Here is a 24,795-nt window from a genome sequence, read left to right on the forward strand (position 1 = left end):
TCAATGTATGGTTGCCTCTCATGAGTCCCCTGCTGGGAACTGGCCTGCAACTCAGGCATGTGCCCTAACTGGGAATCGAACCTTGATTGTGTGGTTTGCAGGCCCCTGCTCAATCCACTGAGCTACGCCAGCCAGGGCTCATTTTCTTACTAGGTAGACATTATACATGTTTAAACAAAAATTGGATTCATACTATAGAAAGTAGCTTAATATATTTTTTCATACTTACATTACAAACATTGCCAAATTTTCCACAAGCATACATTATTTTTATAGTCAGGAAAAAAGTTCCTTTTCAAAAAAAAAAGTGATCCTTAAAAAATATAAGAAATGAAGGAATCAACTGTTAACTCAGTGGAACAAACAGCTGAAGACAAATGTGGGGCATGACAAGACAAATGTGGGGCATGGCAAGACAAATGGCCTCCTTTCCTCAGGAGAAAAAGGTGATGTAACAGGGTGCAGCCAAGGGTGGGCCCCAAATAGGGATTTGGAATAGGGTCCAGAACTCAGGGTATCTAGGAAATATTAGAAAAACATATAAGATGTCCTCACCACTTCCCCCCACAACAGGTGTGAGGTGGGGGAAAGGACAAATGGAGGAGGGCCATTGAGAGCTGTTTTGTACAGCAGCAGCTTTGCAGCTAACCTCTGGCATGGTCATTTAACATATCTATGACCTTTAACTGGCTGCATAAATATGTTAAATAGCTGTGGCCATGCTCTGAGGGGGGGGGGGGGGTTGGAAAGTGACATCCACCCAAGATGTAACTGGGTGCAGGTCCCCCAGGCTACAGTGCTTGCATGAGAGCTTGGAGAAGACTGGCTCCACCCCATGGGGCCACACCCACCCAGACTCATGATGACAGTCCAGCAAAGCTGGGAGGATACAGGAGCGCTGGCAAGTGTAGATGATTGTGGGAGGAGTCGGAAATCGGGCTGCAGAGGAATATTGGTGTGAGGATTTAAACCCAGACATGGCAGCCATTGACAGGGAGGACCACAAGGCTGTGGCAGTGAAGAGGGCCACGCACTTCTGGCAGAGTGGGGACCCCCGCAGCTTGGGTGGAGAGAATCACCATGTGGCTTTAGCAGAGAACTCGGCTTTGGCAGAGTAGTGACCTGCCCCCCTCACTGCAGCCTGGAGGAGAGGAGAGACCCCCACAGCTCTCGTGAAGAGAGGAACCATACAGTTTTGGCCAGAGTGGGGACCCCTCCAGCTTTGGTACAAGAGGACCACGAAGCTTTGGGGTGCTCCCTTTGGCCACACGGCCCGGGAAGCAGGAGAGACTTTGTCTGGAAGAAGGGTAGAAGAACTCTAGCCAGTAGGCCATGAGAAGGTGCCACATGGCTTTGGATTAATTAGAGATCCTGCCTGGATGGCAACACAGCTGATGATGCCAGCGGTCTGAAACACGAAACACGAAACACGTAGTTTGCTTCTTTAAGGAAGCACTGTAGGGGTCTGAGGATATCCATAAAGGACTTTGATATTTTAATGAAGACATTAGGTCACTACTTTAAGTCTGCAGAGCATTAAATAAACATTTCCTTTCCTTTTCACAGACCCCTGGCATGGAGAGCCGTCTTTCCTATCTGGTGGTGGACATAACAAACCTGGTAGGGGGTCCTTCCGGTAACAGTATATTGTGACCCCCCTTTCCCTCTGTTCGATAACAGTGAGAGTGGAAAACAGTTGGGAGCTGACCAGCAGCCGTCCCTTGACAGTCAGGACGGATGAGATGCATCTGCACAGCAGAGGTAACTGTGGCTGGATTTCCTGTCTATCTCTCCTTGAATGTTTGTCTTTGCGATTAGTAGGTGGTGGGATTTTTAGACACCTGCATTTCAGGTCCACTGGTCTGCATAATTCCAATGAAGTTGTACAAAATAATTTCTTGGCCAGAGAACAAAGTCCCCTCTAATGAAGTAGCCCCTGAGTATCTAGAAGTTGATGGAGTAACAGCCCCTCCTCTACCTTAGACAAAAATATATATCAAGTAGAATTAGGCAGACAAAAGAAGCAGGACAAGCTAACTATTACAAACTAAGCACGTAGAAATAATTGCCCCATGCCTAATTATAAGAACTTTAATAAATAATAAGATATCTAAAGCTCTGTACATACGGCTGGCTCTAATTGTCTGATTAATGACTCTCTTAGTCAAATAACCGTTGTTTAACATAACTTCATGCCATGCACCTGCTCCTTTAATGTTATATATCAATCTCTATAAAAATAAAGCTTAAACTCAGTGAGTTCGCTCAGTCCCACAGAGGCTGGCTGTTCTCCGGCACCCAACCAGGTGTCTGACTTTTGACTTGTCACCTGCGCCATCCATCCTTCGGGGACTCTGCACCCTGCTGAGGCTGGACCCTGGCAGAAAACCTCTTAAAAAGCTTAAGGAACATAGTATTAAATTCAGTATATGGCCCTGGCTGGTGTAGCTCAGTGGATTGAGCTCGGGCCTGCAAACCACACAATTGCAGTTCGATTCCCAGTCAGGGCACATACCTGGGTTGCCGGCCAGTTCCCAGCAGGGGACTCATGAGAGGCAACCATACATTGATATTTCTCTCCCTCTCTCCTTCCCTTCCCCTCTAAAAATAAATAAATAAAATCTTTAAAAAAAATCAGTATATGACCTTTGTTTAATCCTGCTTTAAAACAAACTAACTGTAAAAGCTATTTTTCAGACAATGAAAATCTGAATATCAACTTGATATTAGATGACTTTAAGGGATGACAGCATTATAATTATGTTAGTATAGTTAGCTAACTATTAATATTAGAAAGGAGCTGTGGCTGGTGTGGCTCAGCAGACTGAGTGCCGGCCTGCAAACCAAAGGGTCACTAGTTCGATTCCCAGTCAGGGCACATGCCTGGGTTGCAGGCCAGGTCCCCAGTTGGGAGTGTGTGAAAGGCAACCACACAGTGATGCTTCTCTCCTTCTCTTTCTCTTTCTCCCTGCCTTCACCTCTCTCTAAAAATAAATAAATAAATAAAATCTAAAAAAAAAAAGGAAGCACAGGGAATCAAATATTTAGCTTAATGAACTAGGGAGTGGAAACAAATATAAAACTTAATAAACTAGGAAGCTGAAGCAGATACTAGAGCAGCTTCCCATTCAGTTTACTAAGAGGCTACAGTATAAACAGACTCACACACACTCCAGGGGACTGCTGCTGAGGAGACTGAGTCCTCATAACACAGGAAATCTCCTGAGGAGCACACTGCTTTCCCCCCAGCACCCATTGTTGGAGGGTGCACCAGCAGGTGCTTCAGCATAGAAGCCTGTTCGTCTAACTAAGGGGTGGACCCATCATGAGTCCCGAAAGCTTGGGAAGTTGATTGGTTATCTTTAAAAATCAACCAGTTTATATCCCCAGGGGAACAATGAAAGCACCTCCTCTCTCTGATTCTAACTTGTCTCACTCACTGGACTGTTCTCTCTACATAGCCATGTGGCCTTAGCAGTCGCATGGCTAAACTCCAAACACAGGCTCCAGGTAAGAGCCTGGACACAGCAGCACAGCTGAGAACATGAGCTAAGCTAAATAGATGGGGACTGAGACCGCATAAAAACTCTGGGCACTGGCCTTTGTTTCAGCCTTACTGAACACAAGGTTGGACTTTTTCCATGGTGGGATAGATCGAGATGGGACACTGAGAACCCAGGAGGGGCACTCTTTTGATTTTGAATCAAGCACCCAAATAAATCTTACTACCAGACCTCATCTTCCCTTGTGGGTCCCTGGAAATGCTTTTTCTCAAGATACTACAAGAACTCCATTTCCACTACCAACATCTGGCAAGCCAGGACAAGTGGGAGGAGCTGTGGCTTGCAGTGAAACTCCTTGATCTTTTCCCTCGCTGGGTGGCTCATTCGACTGGAGCATTGTCCCAAAAAGGTTGTGGGTTCAATCCCCAGTCAGGGTGCATACAGGAGAGGGCCAATTAATGTTTCTCTCTCACGCTGATGTTTCTCTCCCTCTCTCTTCTCTCCTCTTTCTCTCTCCTCCCCTACCTTCCTCTAACTCTAAAATCAATAACCATACCCTTGGGTGAGGATTAACAAATAAACATAAAGAAAAAAAGAAAACTGCTTGATCTTCACTTGTCTTTCCCCACCCCTCTGCTACTGCCTATTTCTTCCATTTATCGTATCACTTATGCAGCTTAGACTATAGCTTAGGAATAACCTGTCCTGTATGCAAATTGGCCCCAGTGCTGTGGGTTCCTACAGGGCAATGAACATATGGGTGCCAGTGGGACACTGAACGCAGGGAGCAAGCACACACCCACTGCTGCCATAGACTTTACTCCTGGCACATGAAACCCCAAGTACGCCCAGCTACTACATCTCCATCTTCTGCACAGGGAAGGGGACTTCCCACAGCCACTGCCAAGCTCAACTGAGCTGCGAGCAATGTGCACACACAGCTCCATCCCCCTTTTGCCTTTTCCCCCGCTGTCTCAGACTGTGCAGACTCCCTGCTTCCTGTGGCCCAACAACAGGAGCCTGCAGACAAGACAAGAGGGCGCGCAGGTCCCTGCCCAGAACCCAGCTTGGGGATTTCCCCTTCTAGCAATTGCTGCTTGCTTTTATACCAGCAAAGCCTTTTACCTGGAAGTCTTCTCAACTGATAGTCTTGCAAATTCAGAAACTGGTTTATGATTTGATGTGTTCATTAATCTTTCTGTTCTTCCTTCTGTTTTCATAGAGTGTATGCCTATAAGCTTATTTGCCTGGTTGCTTGTTTACATGGCATAGGCCTCTCTTTAGAAGCCCATGTACATCACCATCTCCTGAAGTAAGACTCAATGGTTTGGCTGGATTGACTTGTGGTCAGGACTAGCTGGATGAGTCAGTGAAGTATGGGGCAGCCTATTGGTTTCACTTGAAACTTCTTTCCTTTTACGCCCTAATGGTTCAGATAGAAAAGGCCCAGAGGTCTTTGTGGGGGAAATCTTAGAATGTTCCCAAGCAGAATTTGAGTTAAATACAGTAAATGAGAGCACGTCAAACAGGTGTGACACACCTTGGTCCAGGGAAGCCACTTCTCCAACCTAATCTGGGACAGTATCAAGTTAGTCCTTCCCTCTATCATCTGGTTCTTACCTCTCAGAAGACCTTTAGTTGCTATAATTCTCATTTTTGGACTATGTCTTCTAACCTTCTTGTTAAATTTGTCACCTCGAAACCACAAGGAACCCGGCTTATCCAACATCGCCATCCTCTAGACATCACGTATGCTGCCTCAGGCACAGATGACCAACCTGGACTTTGCAAAATCCCTCTCCCCTATGTAAAGACTCTCCTTCCCTTTTTGCTCCTTTCTTCCTTCAGCAGATAAGAAGACCCTCTGGGCCTGGGAATAGGCAGGACTATAATCTCTGACAGTAAAAATCAGCTACAGAGGATGAGTCCTTCATCTATTTACCCTTATAAGATTACAAGGCCCAAAGTCTTCATGGGGAAAAATATTAGTGTAGTTAGCTAATTATTAATATAAGAAAGGAGGCACAAGGAGTCAAATATTAAGCTTAATAAACTAGGGAGGTAAATAAGTATTAAGCTTAATTTAATACACTGGAAAGTTGAAGCAGATACTAGGACAGCATTCCATAGAGTTTACTAGGAAGCTATAGTACAAATAGATTCATTCACACATTCTGGGAGACTGCCACCAAGGACTATTAACACAGAGCAGACAGGAAACTCTCGCTGAGGGTGTTGCTGCTGGGTACTGGATTCTCAGAGGGAGGATGCTGGGAAACTCCTCTCCTGGGCACATGTGCAGTGGAAACCAGATGACATGTTAGAAGTTTTTGACACAAGCAACAGAAGTCAAGATAGTGCAGGGGGAGGTATTTCTACTTTTGGACACGTGCAATGAGAACCAGAGTGACTACATGAGAGGGTCAGAACCTAGCCTGGGAAATACTAGAAAGGTAACTGGATTGACTAGAGAGCATGGAACTCCACTAAGTCCAGGAAAGGGATTGGTTGGGAGGAGGGCCCAAGTGAAGCCCAGGAAAAATCAGGAAGTTGGGTTGGATGGTTTGAATGGCACCCTATTCTTTACCAAGAACCAAGAAAATATCTGGAGGATTAACAGGAACCTAGTGGCAGTCACTGGCAGAGCCTGCCTGCTTTCTGTGTCCCTGAGGTTTAACTCCCTTAACTCCAATAAAATTTTGCCACGATGTTTAAACTTCTCCACACATGTGCTATTTGAAATTCTTTTCTCTTGACACCACAAAAGAGCTCATTTTCACCAGCAACAGTTGTGTTAAAATAGCCCTCACACAAAACAAAAGTGACTCTGAAGGCTGCTATCATAGTCTATTACTATAATATAGTGAATTCTTCATAAACCAGGAATAGTAGAAAAGCAGAATAAGGGGTGGAATGGAGGTGTCACAGGTGGACACAGGTAACCAGGTTCTTGGTGATTGGGACAAAGATTTGAACTGAACACCCAGAGTTTATAGCAGAGAACATGAGAGCAGGCCAACTCCAAGCAGAGACTGACCTAATGGGTGGGAGGGACTCTATTCTTATAGGGCAGATCCTTCCTGGCTAGTTTTGGCGGCTTTTACTGTGACAAGTAGTTGTAAAGCTAATGCACATGTGGTCTCCCATGGTTTTCCCAGACTGGCCACCAGGGAAGGGGGTCCCACAATGTTACCTAGTTGACCCCCCATCTCCTGGGATCCCCCTGTACTAGGTTCGCCTTTCCCTTCACCGGAGAATTATAGCTCTCCATGTTAGAGATTGGTGAAAAGGAAAGGAATTATTTATTCAAGTTATACAGACTTAAGAGTAATGACTTAATGTCTTCATCAAAATTCCAAAGTCCCTTAAAACACCCACAAACATACACAGTCCTTTCCCCCTTTGCCCAGTCCAAGGCACTGTATCTCAAGAAAATAAAATAGAAAGCCCTGTGGTGATTGTCTGCCAAAGCTGCATGGTGGTTCTCCGCTAAAGCTGCAAGATGATTCTTCTCATGGCTGGGACGGGGGCGGGGGTTGGGGGGAGTCCCCCCACTCTGGCCAAAGCCGCATGGTTCTCTCTGCTAAAGCTACATAGTGATTCTCTCTCACATGGCTGCGAGAGCCCCCATTCTGGCCCAGAACGTGTGGTTCTCTCTCCAATGGCTGCCATGTCTGCGTTTAAATCTTCTCGCCAATCTTCCACTGCAGTCCCATTTCCGACTCCTCCCACAATCGGCTATACCCGCCAGGACTCCCATATCCTCCCAGCTTTATTGGGCTGCCATAGTGAGTCTGGGCAGGCGTGGCCCCATGGTGTGGAGCCAATCAACTCCAAGCTCTCACGCAGGGGCTGCAAGGGGGGCTGGGGAGCTGCCTCCCAGTTGCCTCTTGAGTGGAAGTCAGTCTCTTCTCTCTGGTTCAGAGCATGGCCACAGCTATTTAACATGTCTATGAAACCAGTTAAAGGTTATAGATATGTTAAATGACCATTCTAGAGGTTATCTGCAAAACTGTTGCTATGCAAAGCACCTCAATGGCCCTGCTCCATGTATCCCATCCCCCCAGCTCAGACTTGTGGGGGTGAGGACACCCCATATTTTTTAATATTTCCTGGACACCCTGAGTTCTGGACCCCACTGCATATTCTTCTTTGGGGGGCCCCCTGGCTGTACCCTCCTACAGAGGGATCAGTTACATAGCATCCAAATCAGACTGAAAAGTCTGAAATAAAATCTCTTTCCAAGAGTCATATAAATTTCTGCTCAAATCTGTCTTCCATAAAAGAAACTATGGGCACTGGATATCCAAAGCCATGACAACTTGAGAAAACACTGGCTGTGTAATACAGAAGCAGAGCAAGCAAGTGACAAACTAAAATTTTCACAACAGTGCAAACATAGAAGCAAACAAACAAAAAAAAGCATCATGCTCCTTAGGAAGTCCAAAGCTTCTCACTTTAGGATCCAATTTGGCTTGGTTCTCAGATTTTGGTAGAAATAATTTCCCAAAGAATTTTTGCCTCTAGCATTATATTAAGCAATCTGTCATGTTAACACACACTTCTTTATAAAATAGAAGACTCCGGTTCACAGCCGCCATTGCTCTCTAGCGCCAGCACCTCCTCCAGCTTGCCGAGCTCCAGCCAAAGGAGGAGAGTAAGCAAAGAGATACCTAAACCATGGCCCATACAAAGCAGTCTGCCCACAAATCAACCAGTGGTAAAGCACCAAGGAAGTAACCAGCTACCAAAGCCACTCTCAAGAGTGTGCCCTCTACTGGAGGGGTGAAGAAACCTCATCGTTACAGGCCCGGTACTGTGGCACTTCGTGAAATTAGACATTATCAGAAGTCCACTGAACTTCTGATTCACAAACTTCCCTTCCAGTGTCTGGTGTGAGAAATTGCTCAGGACTTCAAAACAGATCTGTGCTTCCAGAGTGCAGCTATTGGTGCTCTGCAGGAGGCAAGTGAAGCCTATCTGATTGGTCTTTTTGAAGACACCAGCCAGTGTGCTGTCCATGCCAAAAGTGTAACAATTATGCCAAAAGACATCCAGCTAGCATGCCGCATATGTGGAGGACATGCTTAAGAATCCACTATGATGGGAAACATTTCATTCTTTAAAATAAAAAAATTTTCTTCCTGCTATTAGTAGTTCTGGACATTTGATATTTTTTTCCCATGGGGTCAAAAAGGTACCTAAGTATGTGACTGTAGTGGAAAATAGGGGACAGAAATCAGGTATTGGCTGTTTTTGCATTTTCACTTGCGTGTGAATTTTTTTAAATATAAATGCGGGGACATTAAGCATTAATGCAAGTCAAGGTGTTTCACTGAAAAAGTTTCAAGCAGTTCAACTTTATGACAATATAAATAAACCTGTTAATTTTTCTGGACAAAAAGAAAAAAAAAAGAAGACTCAATCAAATAGACTTATCTTCTGAGATTTTATAAGTGTTTTTGCTTCCTTGGGTGGTTCTGTAAATTATGTTGACTTCCTCACTTTAAGGGCTATAAAGCTCCTCCCTCCCAGTTTAACTTGCAACTATTAACCAAATCTCCACAGAGGTCTAAATAATCTTCTCATACATATTGAAAATTCAAAAAGCCAACCATTTCCATAGGAAGAAAATGGAGACTAAATAAGCAGATTCTTTTTCATTTCTTGGTATACATTGTTACTTGCTCTCACCTCCCTCAAACCTATTATCCCTTATGCCACTCACCGTGAAACCTCTGCAGTAGGTGTTCCATGAGAGAAGTCAGTGGTAAGACCAGGAGAGCCAAGGCAAAGACTACATTAAAATTCAGAAATCCATTCATTAAATAGAAATGCCAGGGTTCTGTACCTGAGGGAGACAGAGAGATAAGAAATCATTAGCGGGTGCCTTCAACAATATTACAGTGTTTGAGTCTTAATATCCTACATGTCAGTAATGATGATCCACTGCCCCAAGTAAAAGAGAGTCCACAAGCCCACTCTTTCCATGTTCAGCACCACACAGAAGGCACAAGAGCAGAAGACATAAGACAGGAAGAAAATGGGATTGGTCATGATTTAGACAGAAATCAAGTTTCAAATATTAAGCTGTATTTTCTATACTGACCACTCTATCTATTTCAAATAGCCACGCCCCACTGGGACAAATACTTTGTCAAAACAACTAAATAATTTAAACAGATTACTGGTGCTATTGTGATTTATAATAGGCAATATGTATTTGGTCTTCATCCCCATTCCGGTAATGAACTCCTAAAACTCTTGGAATTTCCTAAGTGATCAGAGTGATAATTATCTTTTGTTATGTTAATCAGGATACTTTAGGAAAGCCCCTAGATAACCTAAAGTTGGGAACTAGTTGCCAGGGGAACCAATCTTATGATAAAGGTTCAGAATTTTCAATCCTACCCTCCCCGCCAACTCTGACCTCAGGGGAAGGGAGAGGGGCTGTTCAATCACCAATGGTCAATGGTTTAATCAATCAAGCCTACGTAATGAAGCCTCCATAAAAACCAGGAAGGACTGGATCCCAAGTCAGTGAACAAACCCAAAGAGGTGTAAGGAGAGCAGAGAAAGCAAAGGGTCTCCAGCTTCTTCCCACATACCTTGCCCCATGCATCTCTTCAATTTGGTTATTCACTTCGATCCTAAAATAAACTGGTAACGCTAAGTACATGTTTCTCTGAGTTCTGTGAGCTGCTCTAGTGAATTAATTGCACCCATAAAGGGAGTGGTCAGAACTTCCAATCTATAGGTAGTCCTTCAGAAGCACAGATGACAACCTGGACATTCCACTGGCATCTGAAGAAAAATGTTGGGGGGGAAGTCTTGTAGAATTGTGCTATTCGGGCTTTTACCACTTTCTTCTCACTTGTTCATCCTGATAGGGGACTCGAGAGTTGGAAAATTTTAGCTTAAGGTAAAAAGTTATAAGCCTAGCAACTAAATTGTACATGTTAAAACTTTTATTTCAGAAACTACAGATAAGGCCTGTCCTGGCTCCTGGGAAAACAGCTGATCTCCTGGGGCACTGCTAGAGATTACTGCCTGGGGACAACTGGAGGCAGCCAGGCCTTTTGCATTCCAGGAAGAGACAGAAGACCACCCGACCACCTGTCCTTGGGAACAGCTAACTGCCCAGGACAGGAATGTTGCAGTGTCTTTCATCCAGTCCTCCCTGAATCTCAAAGCCCTCACTGCACCTTGTTTATTCCCTGCTATAAAAAGTCTGGCCTGGAAAAAGAAGGCAAGATGGTCTGTTAGGGTATGAACCCACCATCTTCTCAGATCGATGGCCAACTGAATAAAGTGCCCATAAAGATTCAATCGCTGTCATTGCTTATTGGGTTTGGTAGTGACAGGCAGCCCGAATGCCTGCGTCTTTCCCCGGTTTCAATCCCATTTACATTCTAGTATCTTTCCCCTTGATATGCCCAACTACTATTTTATAGTTAGGTATACAGGGGACCTTGTGTTTGGTAAATAGCACAACCTGTTTTCCTTAGGAAAACAATGTTCAGAGACCCAGACCCTGCTCAGAAGTTTTGTTTTTAATATTTTATTTATTTATCTTTAGAGGGGAAGGGAAGGAGAGAGGAAGAGAAACATCAATGTATGGGTGCTTCTCATGCATGCCCTGCTGGGAACTCGCCCCTCAGGGAACTGGCCTGCAACCCAGGCATGTGCCCTGACTGGGAATCGAATCGCAATCGTCTGGTTCGCAGGCCCATGCTCAATCCACTGAGCTACACCAGCCAGGGCGAGAAGTTTTGAAGATTCAGAATGAAACATGACTAAAAAACATAAGCCTTACTCATGTTAGCTTTGATTTGATTCTTTAACTCAAAATCCTAAAACCTAACTGATGAGAAACAGTCCCCCGCCCTCCTCCACATTTGGAAGGTTTTTCCATCTGCTCTTCCTCTCCGGGTGATTACTTCAATCAGGCAGGGAATGACACACATGGGTTTTAATCACTGTGTTGTGACACCCGCCTTGCACCACGGCAATTTCCTGCAATCAGCATTGCTTAAAAGGGTAATCAGAAAGAAGGCAGAGGAACAGTCAGAAAAACCTGACATTTTTGCAGCTTGCGAGCAAAATGAGATTAGAAGCCAAACCTAAAATGCTAGAAACACTAAGGACAGGGTAAGACAGGGGTTGGGGGCATACTTAGGGAAAGACTCAAGTTCAATTGTGTGTCACCTGTTGAGAAAGTTCACTCTCTCTTGTCTAAATACAATGATTCAGCCTATTCAGAAACAGATGGCCCAACCCAGGCCAAATTCATCAGAGACACTTACATTCTGTTATTCTTTACAAATAACCTTTTGGGTTACAGAAAACAAATAGATGGTTTTATTTAAAAATATGTCTTCTCTGGGTTTTAATTAATACTTAACAACACATTTCCTAACTTGAGTTCTTTAGGAGGACTCCAGAGAGGAAAGTTTTTGCACAATCCTCTCCTGACTGCCAGTGTGGAAGCCAAGCTATCAACCTTGTCCTGACTTTTTCCTTAACAAATTCTGGAAATCTGAGCCAGAGAAGAAAAACCAGCGTGACCAGGCAGAAAGGGGGACATCTTCAACATCATCTATTACAAACGCCAAGCATCAAAAGAAAAAAAGCCGCTTTCTCTTTGATTCTTGCAGATATATAATGTTTCTCTAGGAAAGCTCCTCCAGTTTCTAGCAAATATTTGTCTCCACCACAACTTACTGTGCCCTCTTGAAGGTCTGACAATCTTTTTACCTAAGTACACTGAACTCTGAGATGCAGAACCAAAAGTATTAAGGTGTTAAACTCTGTTTTTATGTGTCGGTGCTCATTAGACCCAAGTTCATAGCTAGGCTGTGAATATTTCATCATAGACTTACTTCTCTGAAAGATGAGGCAAAACTGGGGGATAAGCCAAGAGTGGAAAAGGTTCTAGTGACAAGAGTATTAAAAACAAAGGCAAAAGGGAACAAAAATAGTGAATTCTGTTAGCTAGAGTTCTCCCCCTACTTGATGAGACATCTGCCTTAAAAGAGAAAAGAATAAAAACTTTTATCTCCAGGAAGGTATGCAGTGCTGCTGCTTAGAAAGCATCAAAGCTGAACTATGCAGAAAAAAATGCATCAGAATGACAAGTTAAGCATTTAACTGGTGCAAAAGGAAAGGTGAGAGAAAGCTGGAAGCAGGGCTCAGCTCAAGAAGCACCACCTCTGAGAAGTGTTTCCTGTCACCGAGACGGACTTGCTCCTATGATTTCCTTCGTATCTTTCCACTGTAGCACCTAATACATTGAACTGTAACTATTTATTCATGTGTCTGCAGCCTTATTAAACAGCAAGTTCTATAAAGACATGTGATAAATGCTCAAAATCAATTTAGTCAACTTTTTTTAACTCAAATCCATTTATCCAGTCATTCAAGACGTATTTGTAGGTTTATTATGTTCTTATACGTAAGAAAGAGCACTAAGGGATGTATAAAAAAAAGCTATTAGCATTAATTTTCAAATAAGAAATGGTGTGCCTACCATAGATAATGAACTCAGAGCAGAAGACTTACAAAATAGTCAAAATAATGCCAAATAGTGCCAAATATGTAAGTAAACTAACAGAGCTGGAGTTTCCATGACAAAAGATGTGCTGTCTAACTGTTGGACAATTGTACAGCATCAAAGCATCATCTTGTAAAAGATAAGTCTTTGATATTTATCAAATGGACTCACCAATTATAACAAAATTAGCTGATAATCATAAAATACTTTAGGATTTAAAAGTACTTACTATTCTTTTTTTAAAAGATTTTATTTATTTATTGTTAGAAAAAGGGGGTAAGGAGGGAAATAGAGAGTGAGGGAAACAGAGAGTGAGAGAAACATCAATGTTTGCCTCTTGCATGCCCCCTACTGGGCACCTGGCCTGCAACCCAGGCATGTGTCCTAACAGAATCAAACTGGCCACCCTTTGGTTCTCAGGCTGGCACTCAATCCACTGAGCCACACCAGCCAAGGCAAAATTACTTAACATTCTTATTTGATATAAAGAAAATCCCAACCTACTACACCACAACAGGTGTAACCAAAGTAATTCTAGGACATTATAGTGATCAGGGCACTGATGTAATCTGATGGATACTCCAGACTCTGTCCAGTCATTCATTCATTGAATCATCCATTAAGTCATGACAAATCTTCACTGAGGACCTAGAACACACAAAAACTGCCTTGTCCTAAGATAAAAGAAGTATTCTCTCTACAGGCCTGCTGAAGCAAAAAGCAGTTAATGCTCTTTCAAACAATGCAAATCAACCCTCCCCCCCCACTGTCAACTGAGGTAAAGGGGAGGTAAAAATGTGAAATTCTAGCATCCAGGAACAATGCCCAGGTCAAATATATAGCAACAGCTGGAAAGTAGACTTTTCGTGGTCAGCATGCAATAAAGTATACAGATATCAAATTATAATGTTGTACATTTGAAATTTCTATACTACCACTGTACTAACCAGTATTACCTAAATGAAAATAAAGAAAGAAAGAATCAACACTCCCTGCCACTCTGGCTCACTACAGCACTGTATCAGTCCTACTGACACTAGTATGACAATTCCAACTACCCCAACCAAGCTTTCTATCACTGAGAGCGATCAGTTCCTGTATATCCCAAACCGCAAAACCTGAACCAAAGCTATCCCAGGTTCATCAAAGCGGGCAAACACAGCCCCAAGGATTATTCTCAGTAAAATGTTGACCATAATGAAAAGCAGACGCCAACATTCAAGAAAACCTGGCCACAGCTCTGCTGGATCCCCAAAACCTACTCCAGGGGTCCTTGACCTACTGAATGTTAAACTAGAATTATAATCTTAAATCAGAATTTATTCTTTCTTTCTTACTCTCCCTGTCAACCTGCTGATTTTCAGATGTATAAACTTCATCAATCTAAGGGACTACACAAAATATGTAACATTCATATACTATAACACAAAGTTTTACAAATCAGTAGTCAGAACATCAGTATGTAATAACCCAATTAAATGGTCAAAAAGCCACTTTTTCTAAATTAAACTCAAATAAACACAACTTGTTCACCCACACATAATAGATACCGTGGTCCCATGTAAACCAACTTATAATGTGCAATCTGGGTCTAACAGAAGTGATCCTTGTCTTGTAGAATCAAATAAAAGCTTACAACTAAACCAAAACAAGGGCCGTTTAAAACAAACAAACTCTAGCTAAAGGGAGACATCTAGAGGCAAAAGCTTAAAACTGGGGCTTTTTCTCATATCTGGGACCGACCATAAAGGAGCCTTCTGAAACCCTTCACTCAGCACTCATGCTTTAACCATGCAGTTTGTGAATTCAATTCACTGAACAAAACAGTTTATTTTAACCTATTACTTGCCATCTAAAAGATCGATATTCCCCAAATCCCAGGAGACCCAATTAAATTTCATTCTTGGACTTACTTTAAATCTCAATCTGTTGATTCTATTAGCAGGTGGCACAGAAAAATAGTGGGTACGGCTTAAACTGATGAGACACATTGAAAATATTAACTTGCTCCATAGCAGAGTCCCAGGCTAATCACAAGCGAAATGCTCTAAAAAGTTCAAAAAATTAAGGCAGAAGTGTAAAACTATACTTATTTTAATGAAATACTGTCTCATAAGTTGTTTACTGACCTGTATGATCTGATGAGGAAGCTCTACCACCTCTCTCTGTAGCCTTTGCTAACACAAATACCCTCAGGGTACAAATGAATTGCAGTGAAAAAAAAAAAAAGAGAAAAATGGTTGAGAGAAAGACATCAGGGGAGGGGTGAGGAGGCAGTAAACTGGAGAATGAATGCATCCCCAAAGAAAAGGCATTTCTTTTTTTCCCCTTTTTCTTAACCCTAAACTGTACAAACTACTGTGGATGAAAAAGGGGTTTCTGTGGAAAGTAACCTCACTGGGTTGATCTGAGCATAAATTTCTAGCTAGGGAGGTCATGGGGTAGGTAGTCACACCAAGGCATATAAATTGTTCAGTAAAAGGCTTATCCTTGCCATAAGCGAGCCCTGCCTATCCACTGTTTCAGAGCATCTAGGTTAACACAGCTTTGAAATAACTCTCTTTAGACTCCTCCTTCCAAAATGTGATCACCCTCAAGAGAGTGCGCATAATCCTCACCTGATTAGATCCCTGCCTTGCTTTCTCCCACCTTCATGTAGTTCCACCTTCCTTATTCCTTCCTCAATTTCAAGTGTATAAAAGAAGCTGCAAAACTATCATTCTTTGGAGCATTTGAGATCTTGCTTCCTACCTAGCATGTATTGTCAGTTTGGCTCAAATTCTTATAAAAATTCTCTGCAGGTGCGGACAATTCTTACATCAATACTACCTGCCCTCTCAAGTTGACCTCACCCCCCACTTGTTACGCTTTGTCTAAGGGTTTTCCAAACTTTTTCCCCTAACGCCCGATACTGAAGTAATGCAAACTAAAAAAAGAAAATACAATACCAAATGTGTATATGTACAGAAAATGTCTGGAAAAATATACTCCAAGGTGTTAACAATAGCTACCTGGAGGTTTTTGGGATTATGAACGTGTTTATTTTCTTATCGTTATCATGTTAATTTTCTAATGAGAAGAGGAAAAAGGAACTTTTAATTTAAAAAAAAAAAAAGAGTAGTATCAGAAGCCATACCCAACAGAATCCTCACTACTTTGAAACTGAGAATAACAGACAGTAGATCTAATAGAAAGCTAAATCCAAACATCACATTAATCAAGGAGAATTATTAAGTGGCAACATATTATCACTGCACTATACTCAGGTGATAAAATGAGGCAACTGAATTAAAATTTCAAGCCCAGGCAAATTAAGCTTCTTCCTAACTTTTTCCCAGTCTCATTAGGCCTTACCATAAAGATCAGGTCCATGTGGAGTAAAGACATTATACAAAACAATGTTAAGTGGTGCGATCACCAACTTCCCATAATAGTAGCTGTCGATGAGCACCACAGGCACCTGAAACAGAGCAGAAAGTACACAGCAATTACAAAGTTTTGCTCTGGAAACATCCTTACAATGCCAATAGGATAAACTTCAAAATAAAAACAAAATCAACTCCTAACGTTCTCTTTCCCAGATCAGAAGTCGCTTTCACAAAGTGGGATATACAATTAATATTTTATAAAATTAGATACCTGAAACTTATATAGTGTTATTAACAGATATTGCCCTAATAAATTAACTTAAACTAAATAAAAAAAAACAAACAGCAGTTGCTTTCATAAAACTTTAGAACAAATCAAGAAAATGAGAAAACTCACCAGAAAGAGAACTAGGGCCACCAGTGACCAACGAAAGAAACTCTTCCACCAGCGTTTCATGACCAGGACATCAAAGGCAATAGGTAAGCTATTTAACAGACAAACAGCAAGTGGGGAGTCACATACTTAGATTATAGACAGGTCAGATTCACACACACACCTCCTGCTGGACTGAGAATAATATGTCTCGAGCAGTTATAGTGAGAAAAAAAAAGTGGCACATACATGAGAGGATGTCTTCTCAAAAATATTGTTCTCTTCATAGGACCCATCAGAGCAGTATGTATCCCACAATGCACAAGAAATATAAATAATGAGCTTCTGCAATGAGCTCCGTTTTATATATATTTATTTGTACTGGACATTTAATATATATTAATCATAAGGAAATGTAGCCTACTGTCCTATACCCACCCTGCCAAATAAATAAATACTGATTCCTCCCTTTTGTGATATATTAAGAGCTTAGCAATATCATATTACAAACTTGACTTGAATTTTGATATATCTTTTTCCAATACCATTCGCTCTCTTTCCCTTCACTTATATTCCTTAAGCAAGGAATATATACATTGCCTTCACTATTTGTTCCTTAAGGTCTAGCACCAAACTGTTAAGACTGATCTGCAGTGACATCAGAGGAATGGCAGTATGAGAGATCCCTTTGGTCTCTCCCCTGGAAATTTGAAAAGTTGAACAGCTATAACTCAACTAAGGATTCCTTGCTCAACATATAGGCATGCCCAAGAGACTCATGCATTCAAGCATCTAAAATTAGGCAAGCAGGATCAAACGGGAGAGGGAAGGAGAGGACAGAGGAGAGCTCAGACTGGTCATGGATACAGTCTTGCAGCCAGGATCCCAGGGGCAAGCTCATCCTGGAGAGGGAAGGAAGCCAGCTGTGGCTGGCATTTCCTTCAGCTGGAAGGAGCAGAGAGACTCAGTAGGCACTCCTGCAGGAGCAGTGCAAACTGTGGCTGAGCCGAGAAACCTGGGCAAGGACACAACACAGGGTTTCTGCCAGAGCTGTCTGACAGTTGGCATTCCAGACAAAGAAAGCAAGCCAGAGTCCTGCCACCCCAAAGACTAAAAATTTGCCTCCCGTCACCTTTGGTGTCAGGTTGTGAAGCACATTATTTGCAAACCCGAGATTTATTACTACAGAATCACTATTTCCCCTGAAAAGGGGGTGCATTCTGTGGCTGATTCCCAGGTTGGGTGCATGGAAAGGGAACCCCTCAAAGTTATCAGAGATCACCATCACCAAGAGGACAGAACAAAGTAGGCAGCTGGATCTCCCCAGACAACTCCACCCCATGCACTGCAGCGATACTGACAGCACCTGTAGAGGTCAGCTTCGGGATTTCACAGTTAAAAAAATGAGTGACTCAGCACCACCTATTAGAAAATAATAGAAAGACCCTTTCACATTTGTCTACTAGAGGAGTGCCCCTAATACACTGGATGCCTAGACAGAGAAGGAAACCATCAAATATCATGAATAACCAAGGTAGTGAGGCCACTCAGAAAGAAAAGGAAAACTCTCCAGAAAGCAAACTTGAATACATGTAACTATGTGATGTGATATAAATGACAGAATTCAAGACTGCTGTCCTGAAAATACTCAGCAAGATACAAGAAAACACAGACAGGGAATTTAATGCACTTATAAAAGAAATTAATGAACAAAACAAGTACTTTCCCAAAGAGACTGAAACTTTAAAAAAGAACCAAACACAAATCCTGGAGATGAAGAATTCAATAAGAGACCAAGAATAAACTAGAGAGCATAGAAAACAGAGCCTACAGATGGAGGAAATAATTAGTGATACTGAAGATAGAAACCTAGAATGACACAGACGGAAGAAGAGAGACCTGAGTATAAAAAGAAAAAAATGAACTTCCAGCCAAGATGGAGGCATAGGTAGACACACTGTGCCTTCCCACACAACCAAAAGAAGGACAACAACACATTTAAAAACAAAAAACAGCCAGAACTGACAGAAAATTGAACTATATGGAAGTCCAACAACCAAGGAATTAAAGAAGAAACATTCACCTGGTAGAAGGGGTGGAGATGGGCAGCCAGGCAGAGAGGACTCACAGCAAGGCTGCAGCTGGCAGACCCGGCAAGACTGGGGACTGGGCAGTCCCACATTAGCATGCACATAAACCAGGCGGAACAACTGGGGAGCGAGACAGACCTCACAACCCAGAGTTCCAGCAGGGAAATAAAGCTTCAAAGCCTCTGACTGAAAACACCTGTGGAGGTTCAGGCAGCAGCAGGAGAAACTCCCAGCCTCACAGGACAGTTTGTTAGAGAAACCCACAGGGTCCTAGAACATACACAAACCCACCCACATGGGAAGCAGCACCAGAAGGACCCAATTTAATTGTGGGTAGTGGGGGGAGGTAACTGACAGCCAGCACAGAGCAAAGCAAGCAGCACTGTTCCCTCTCAAACCCCTCCTCCACATCCAGCATCACAATGCAGCGATGTGGGTTGCCCAGCCCTGGTGAACAGCTAAGGCTCTGCCCTTTATTACGTAACAGGAGCACTGAGACCCCCCCAAAAATGGCCCAAATTAAAGAACAGATCAAAGCTCCAGAAAAAATACAACTAAGCTACGAAGAGATAGCCAACCTATCAGAGGAACAGTTCAAAACACTGGTAATCAGGATGCTCACTTAATCAGTTGAATATGGTTGCAAATTACATGAAAAAATGAAGGCTATGCTAAATGAAATAAAAGAAAATGTAGAGGGAAACAACAGTGAAGGGAAGGAAACTGGGATTAAAATCAACGGTGTGGATCAGAAAGAAGAAAGAAACATCCAATCAGAAAAGAATGAAGAGACAAAAATTCAAAATAATGAGAGGCTTAGGAACCTCCAGGACATCTTTAAACATTCCAACATCTGATTCATAGAGGTGCCAGAAGGAGAAGAGGAAGAGCAACAAATTGAAAACTTATTTGAACAAATAATAAAGGAAAACTTCCCTATCTGGCAAAGAAAATAGACTTCCAGGAAGCCCAGGAAGCTCAGAGAGTCCCAAAGAAGTTGGATCCAAGGAGGAACACACCAAGGCACATCATAATTACATTACCCAGGATTAAAGAGAAGGACATAATCTTAAAAGCAGCAAGAGAAAAGGAGAGTTACTAACAAAGGAGTTCCCATAAGACTGTCAGCTGATTTCTCCAAAGAAACCTTGCAGGCAAGAAGGGGCTGGAAAAAAGTATTTGAAGTCATAAAAAGCAAAGACCTACATCCGAGATTACTCTATCCAGAAAAGCTATCATTTAGAATGGAAAGGCAGATAAAATGTTTCCCAGATAAAATCAAGTTAAAAGAGTTCATCATCACCAAGCCCTTATTACATGAAATGTTAAAGGGACTTATGTAAGAAAAAGGAGATAAAAAATATGAAGAGTAAATGACAACAAACTCACAATTACTAACAACTGAACCTAAAACAAAAACAAACTAAGCAAACAACTAGAACAGGACAGAATCACAGGAATAGAGATCACATGGAGGATTATCAGTGGGGGAGTGGGTAGGGAGAGAGGGGGAAAAGGTACAGAGAATAAGTAGCATAAATGGTAGGTAGAAAATAGTTAGGGGGAGGTTAAGAATAATATAGGCAATGTAAAAGCCAAGGAACTTATATGTATGACCCATGGACATAAACTAAAGGACGGGAATGGGGTGAGAGGGGGTGTGCAGGGTGGAGGGGAATAAAGGGGGGGGGAATGGGACAACTGTAATAGCATACTCAATAAAATATATTAAAAAAGAAAAGAAAAAGCAATATAAGAATAATAGGCATACTTGAGGAAGAAGGGAACAGAGAGCCTATTGAAACAAATAGTGGATTAGAACTTCCTAAACCTATGGAGAGAACGAGATCCTTGAATCCAAGAAGCAAAAGAACACCTAGTTACCTCAATCCAAAGAGGCTTCTCCAAGGCACACTGTATTAAAACTGTCAAAAATTAATGACAAAGAAAGTCTCCTCAAAGTAGTCATGGAAAAGAAGGAAGTGACTTATAAAGGAAAGGCCATCAGGTTACCATTGTATTTCTCAGCAGAAACTCTACAAGTCAGAAGAGAGTGGAACCAAATATTCAAACTACTGAAAGAGAGAAATTACCAGCCAAGTATAATATATCCAGATAAGTTATCCCTTAAATATAAAGGAGAAATAAAGATTTCTCCAGACATACAAAAGCTGAAGGAATTTATTCCCAGATGGCCACCACTGCAGGGAAATATTCAAAGGGGCTGTTATTCTACCTAAAACGTAAAGGTCGTTAACACTACAAGTAAGGTCACCAAAAAACCTTACAGCATACACAGGGATAATTTGTGACAATAAAAACATAAAAGGAGAGGGGGAGATAAAGGTCTGAATTTGCAAAGGAGAGAGATCAAATGCATTCAAAAGAAAAAAAAACTAGTGTATATACGAAATTTTCTCTGTCATAAACCTAATGGTAACCACATACAAAAACTCCAAAACTGAGATGCAGAGCTTAGAAAAGAGAAAAGTATGGAATACCACCAAACAAAAACAACAGATAGAAACAAAGGAAAAGAGCCAAAGGAGGCACAGAGCTCCCAGAAAACAAAGGACGAAACGGCTACAGGAAATCCTCAGACCTTAATAACTACCCTAGATGAAATGGACTGAATTCACCAACAAAGAAGCAGAGTAGCAGACTGTATTAAAAAAACAAACCCCACACATATGTTGCCTTAAGGAGACAGACACATCTAAGCTGCAAAGACAAAGGCAGATTCAAAGTGAAAGGGTGAAAATGACTCTCCAAGCAAATAACATCCCGGGAAAAGCAGATATAGCCACACTTATACCTGACAAAGTAGATTTCAAGATAAGAAAGGTAAAATGAGACAAAGATGGACATTTTATAATAAAAAAGAGGACATTACACAAGAAGACCTAATACTTCCTAATATATATGCACCCAATCAGGGAGTACCCAAAACATATAGAGCAACTACTCACAGAACTAAAGGGAGAAACAGACCACAACACAATCACAGTTGGGGACCTTAATACTCCATTGACAAAGGAACTCAGATTTCAAGCCTTGGGGACTAGGAAGATGGTGGTGCAGTATGGGGGGAAAAATTTAGCTGCAGAGTTAGAACTGCCTGGATTCAAAGCACATATAATCGTAAAGGAAAATTACTCCACCTTTTGGACTCTATTTTCTCATTTATAAAGCACTAATAATTGATTTCTCCTGCAGAGCTGTTATAAGCTTTAGAGATAAAGTGTGTACAGAGTTTAGCAGTGTCTAACATACAGCAGATGCTTAACAGTTTTCTATTCTCATTTAAATTAATAAAAACAATTAGCACTAAAAGAAATATTATTCCATTTCCCAGCCTTTGTAGGTCCAAATAATTTCTCTAACTTTAGGTACTATGCAGAGAATATGGATATAACATAACAATAAGATTTGCTATATACCCAGTGATACAAGAAAGATGAATTGTGTTAGTTTCTTACCCAAGAGCCACACTGAATGGCCAGCCTACAATAGCCCCAGCTGCTACTCCAAGCACAGCAATGAAAGTCTTGTCCATATACCAGCCAGTCATGGCTATCAGTGTAGTATACATACAGAAACTACTAGGAAGAAATGCTGTAAGAATAAAGAAATGAAAAAAAAAGAGGTTAAGGGATAACTGTTTAATTACCAATTTTTAAAAATGTACCTACACTGCAAAGTGTCAATAACCAGAAATATATCTTGAACAATGCTGTATTACAAAAGGGCAGCAAAGTGATATACCCTCAAAAAAATTAAATGCAATGATTTTCTTGTTTGTTATATTTTAGGTATCAACATATCACCCAATTAAAAATACCAATCATGCTATTCCTCTCCTAGCCTGTACCCCAAATCTAAAACTCAGACAATCTCAGGTTCCCCAGGTTATATTTCCAGGCATGGAATATGCTTCAAGAAACTTAGAGCGACGACCGCTGACCATCTATTTCTGAAGAAGCTTATCTTCTGGTAGTCTTGAGGCTGTCCAGGTACCACCCTGTGCCCCTGGAATTTTAGGAATTTTAGGAAGCCTTCTCAAGAACCAAATGTTGGTTGACAGCCCTCCTTCAGATAAGTTTGGCCTTTAGATGTCCCCCTAAGTATTGCCATCTAGCGTCACTTTGCTGTTGCACACGGCAAAGGGCTACTTTCAGGTTCTTTGCTATAGTAACATTTGATCAAAGTGTTTCCACCAACTCCACACAAAAATGCAGACCTGCTTCTCCCTGCTGTTTGAGGCCCACTTCACCTAGCACTAGGAGGAAAAGCCAGTACCAACTCCAACAAAAACCACAATGAACAGCCAATAAGATTTTTAAAAACTGAACAAAAGTTCAAGGGCCCTGTATCAAAGGATGCCTTGAATTGATTTGTGCCTTAACATACTCAATGGAGATTACAAAAATGAAGAAACTCCCAGGCATCTCCCTTACATAAGAATCAATTTTAGGAGTAGCAAAGTAACTATAAAAACATGTAGGCTAAACCCTTCACAGATAAATGCTGAATAGCATCAGTGTCATCTCATCTGCAGATTCCAGCTGCCAAGGCAGAGGCAAAGGGGGCAGAGGAACCTCAGGTCTCTGCCAGCTCAGAGGGGAGAGCGCAGTCTCATTTAGGACACTGGCTCTCAAAGCTACTCCAATGTGGCCCTGAGGTCTCTGAAGAATGACTTAGATTTTGAAAATCCTTGAAAAAATGTATATACTTCTCAGCTGGATACTATTTTGGGTACATATTTAGTGTGTATACTAGATTCTGGTACACACAAGCAGAAATTAAAATTGAGATAATTATGTGCAGTCAGTTAAATTTTCTGGAGACTTGGGAACAGGATACCTTTTGGCAGCAGGTTACCTTGCCTCAGGTCATAGAACATAAACGTTCACTGGCAGCATAGCTTGGAAGCCACTATTCTTGATTAAGGTTTTTACTCTCAATTTCTAAAGTTTAGTGTAAAAAAAAACCCTAGTAAAAGATTTATACCTTTTCAGAATACACCACAAATATTCAAAGGGGCAGAATGGAGAACCATTAACAACAGGGTTTTTAGGCATAAGAACTTTCTTGAGCAAAATAAGAAAATTATATTCCTTCCCCTAACAACAAAGGCAGGGGTGTCTGTGTGTTTCAGCCTTACAGTGATAAGAAATCGATAACGTAATAGAAAGCAACCTGATGAAAACAACAACTCTACCACTTATAAACTGACTTTCAGTACGTCATCTCATCTTTTTAAGTTCTAGTAAAACTGAGATAACAGTTATCTTACTTAATGTTGTCAGGGTCACTCAAGATTGTGCAAACTAACACTGCAAATTATTCATATGTTATACAACTATAACATAACTGGACAAGTTCTTTCTTTTGATGCAACCAAATATCAGTGAAATATCAGTCAACCTGTCGTGCCCACACCTGTTCTTTGACTTACCTGAAGATGAGCAGAACATGCCAGTGCTGAGAACCAAGAAGGCTAGCATCATTCTACTTACATGCAGCCCAAACTTCTTGCACACAGCCCTAGAAGAAAGGCAAAGACTATCAGCATAGCAAATCTTTGGGATGCTAATTTCAAATCAAAACACAAAAACATGACTGCATCACAGACAACACTATGTCAAGTCAAATATTGAACAGTCTTAACTAACAGGTTTGTTAGCAATTTTTGTGTGCATAAGAAACCCAAATGTTCTTACTCCTTAGGCAGGAGCAAAGCGCTCCACCAAAGATGAAATGTGTACCTTCCATGCTAAGGGTATGTCTACTAACAATAGGAAAACAGCATGATGTTGTGGAAAAATAATAGGTCTCAGACTCAAATGGGAACAGGTTTAAATTTGGACTCTGTCACTTACTAGCAATGACACCGTGTCTAGTTACA

The 24,795-nt window shown here is 41.6% G+C and overlaps 1 protein-coding gene and 1 pseudogene across 5 annotated transcripts in view; one reads left to right on the forward strand and one right to left on the reverse strand.

Moving 5' to 3' along the window:
• ALG9 (ALG9 alpha-1,2-mannosyltransferase) overlaps positions 1 to 24,795 on the reverse strand; it is a 169,634-nt gene that overhangs the window by 108,233 nt on the left and 36,606 nt on the right. For all 5 annotated transcript variants that reach the window (XM_037065562.1, XM_037065559.1, XM_037065563.1 and 2 more), the window contains 5 exons: positions 24,346 to 24,434; positions 22,367 to 22,502; positions 16,822 to 16,909; positions 16,411 to 16,516; positions 9,232 to 9,354 (listed from right to left, as the gene is read on the reverse strand). In XM_037065562.1, the coding sequence (XP_036921457.1) occupies positions 9,232 to 9,354; positions 16,411 to 16,516; positions 16,822 to 16,909; positions 22,367 to 22,502; positions 24,346 to 24,434 (542 nt within the window). The remainder of the gene's footprint in view (positions 1 to 9,231; positions 9,355 to 16,410; positions 16,517 to 16,821; positions 16,910 to 22,366; positions 22,503 to 24,345; positions 24,435 to 24,795) is intronic.
• LOC119000520 (histone H3.3C-like) lies at positions 8,184 to 8,607 on the forward strand (annotated as a pseudogene).

Source organism: Sturnira hondurensis, unplaced genomic scaffold (assembly GCF_014824575.4).
Source record: "Sturnira hondurensis isolate 20B ecotype Veracruz unplaced genomic scaffold, ASM1482457v3 Scaffold0015793, whole genome shotgun sequence".
Taxonomy (NCBI): domain Eukaryota; kingdom Metazoa; phylum Chordata; class Mammalia; order Chiroptera; family Phyllostomidae; genus Sturnira; species Sturnira hondurensis.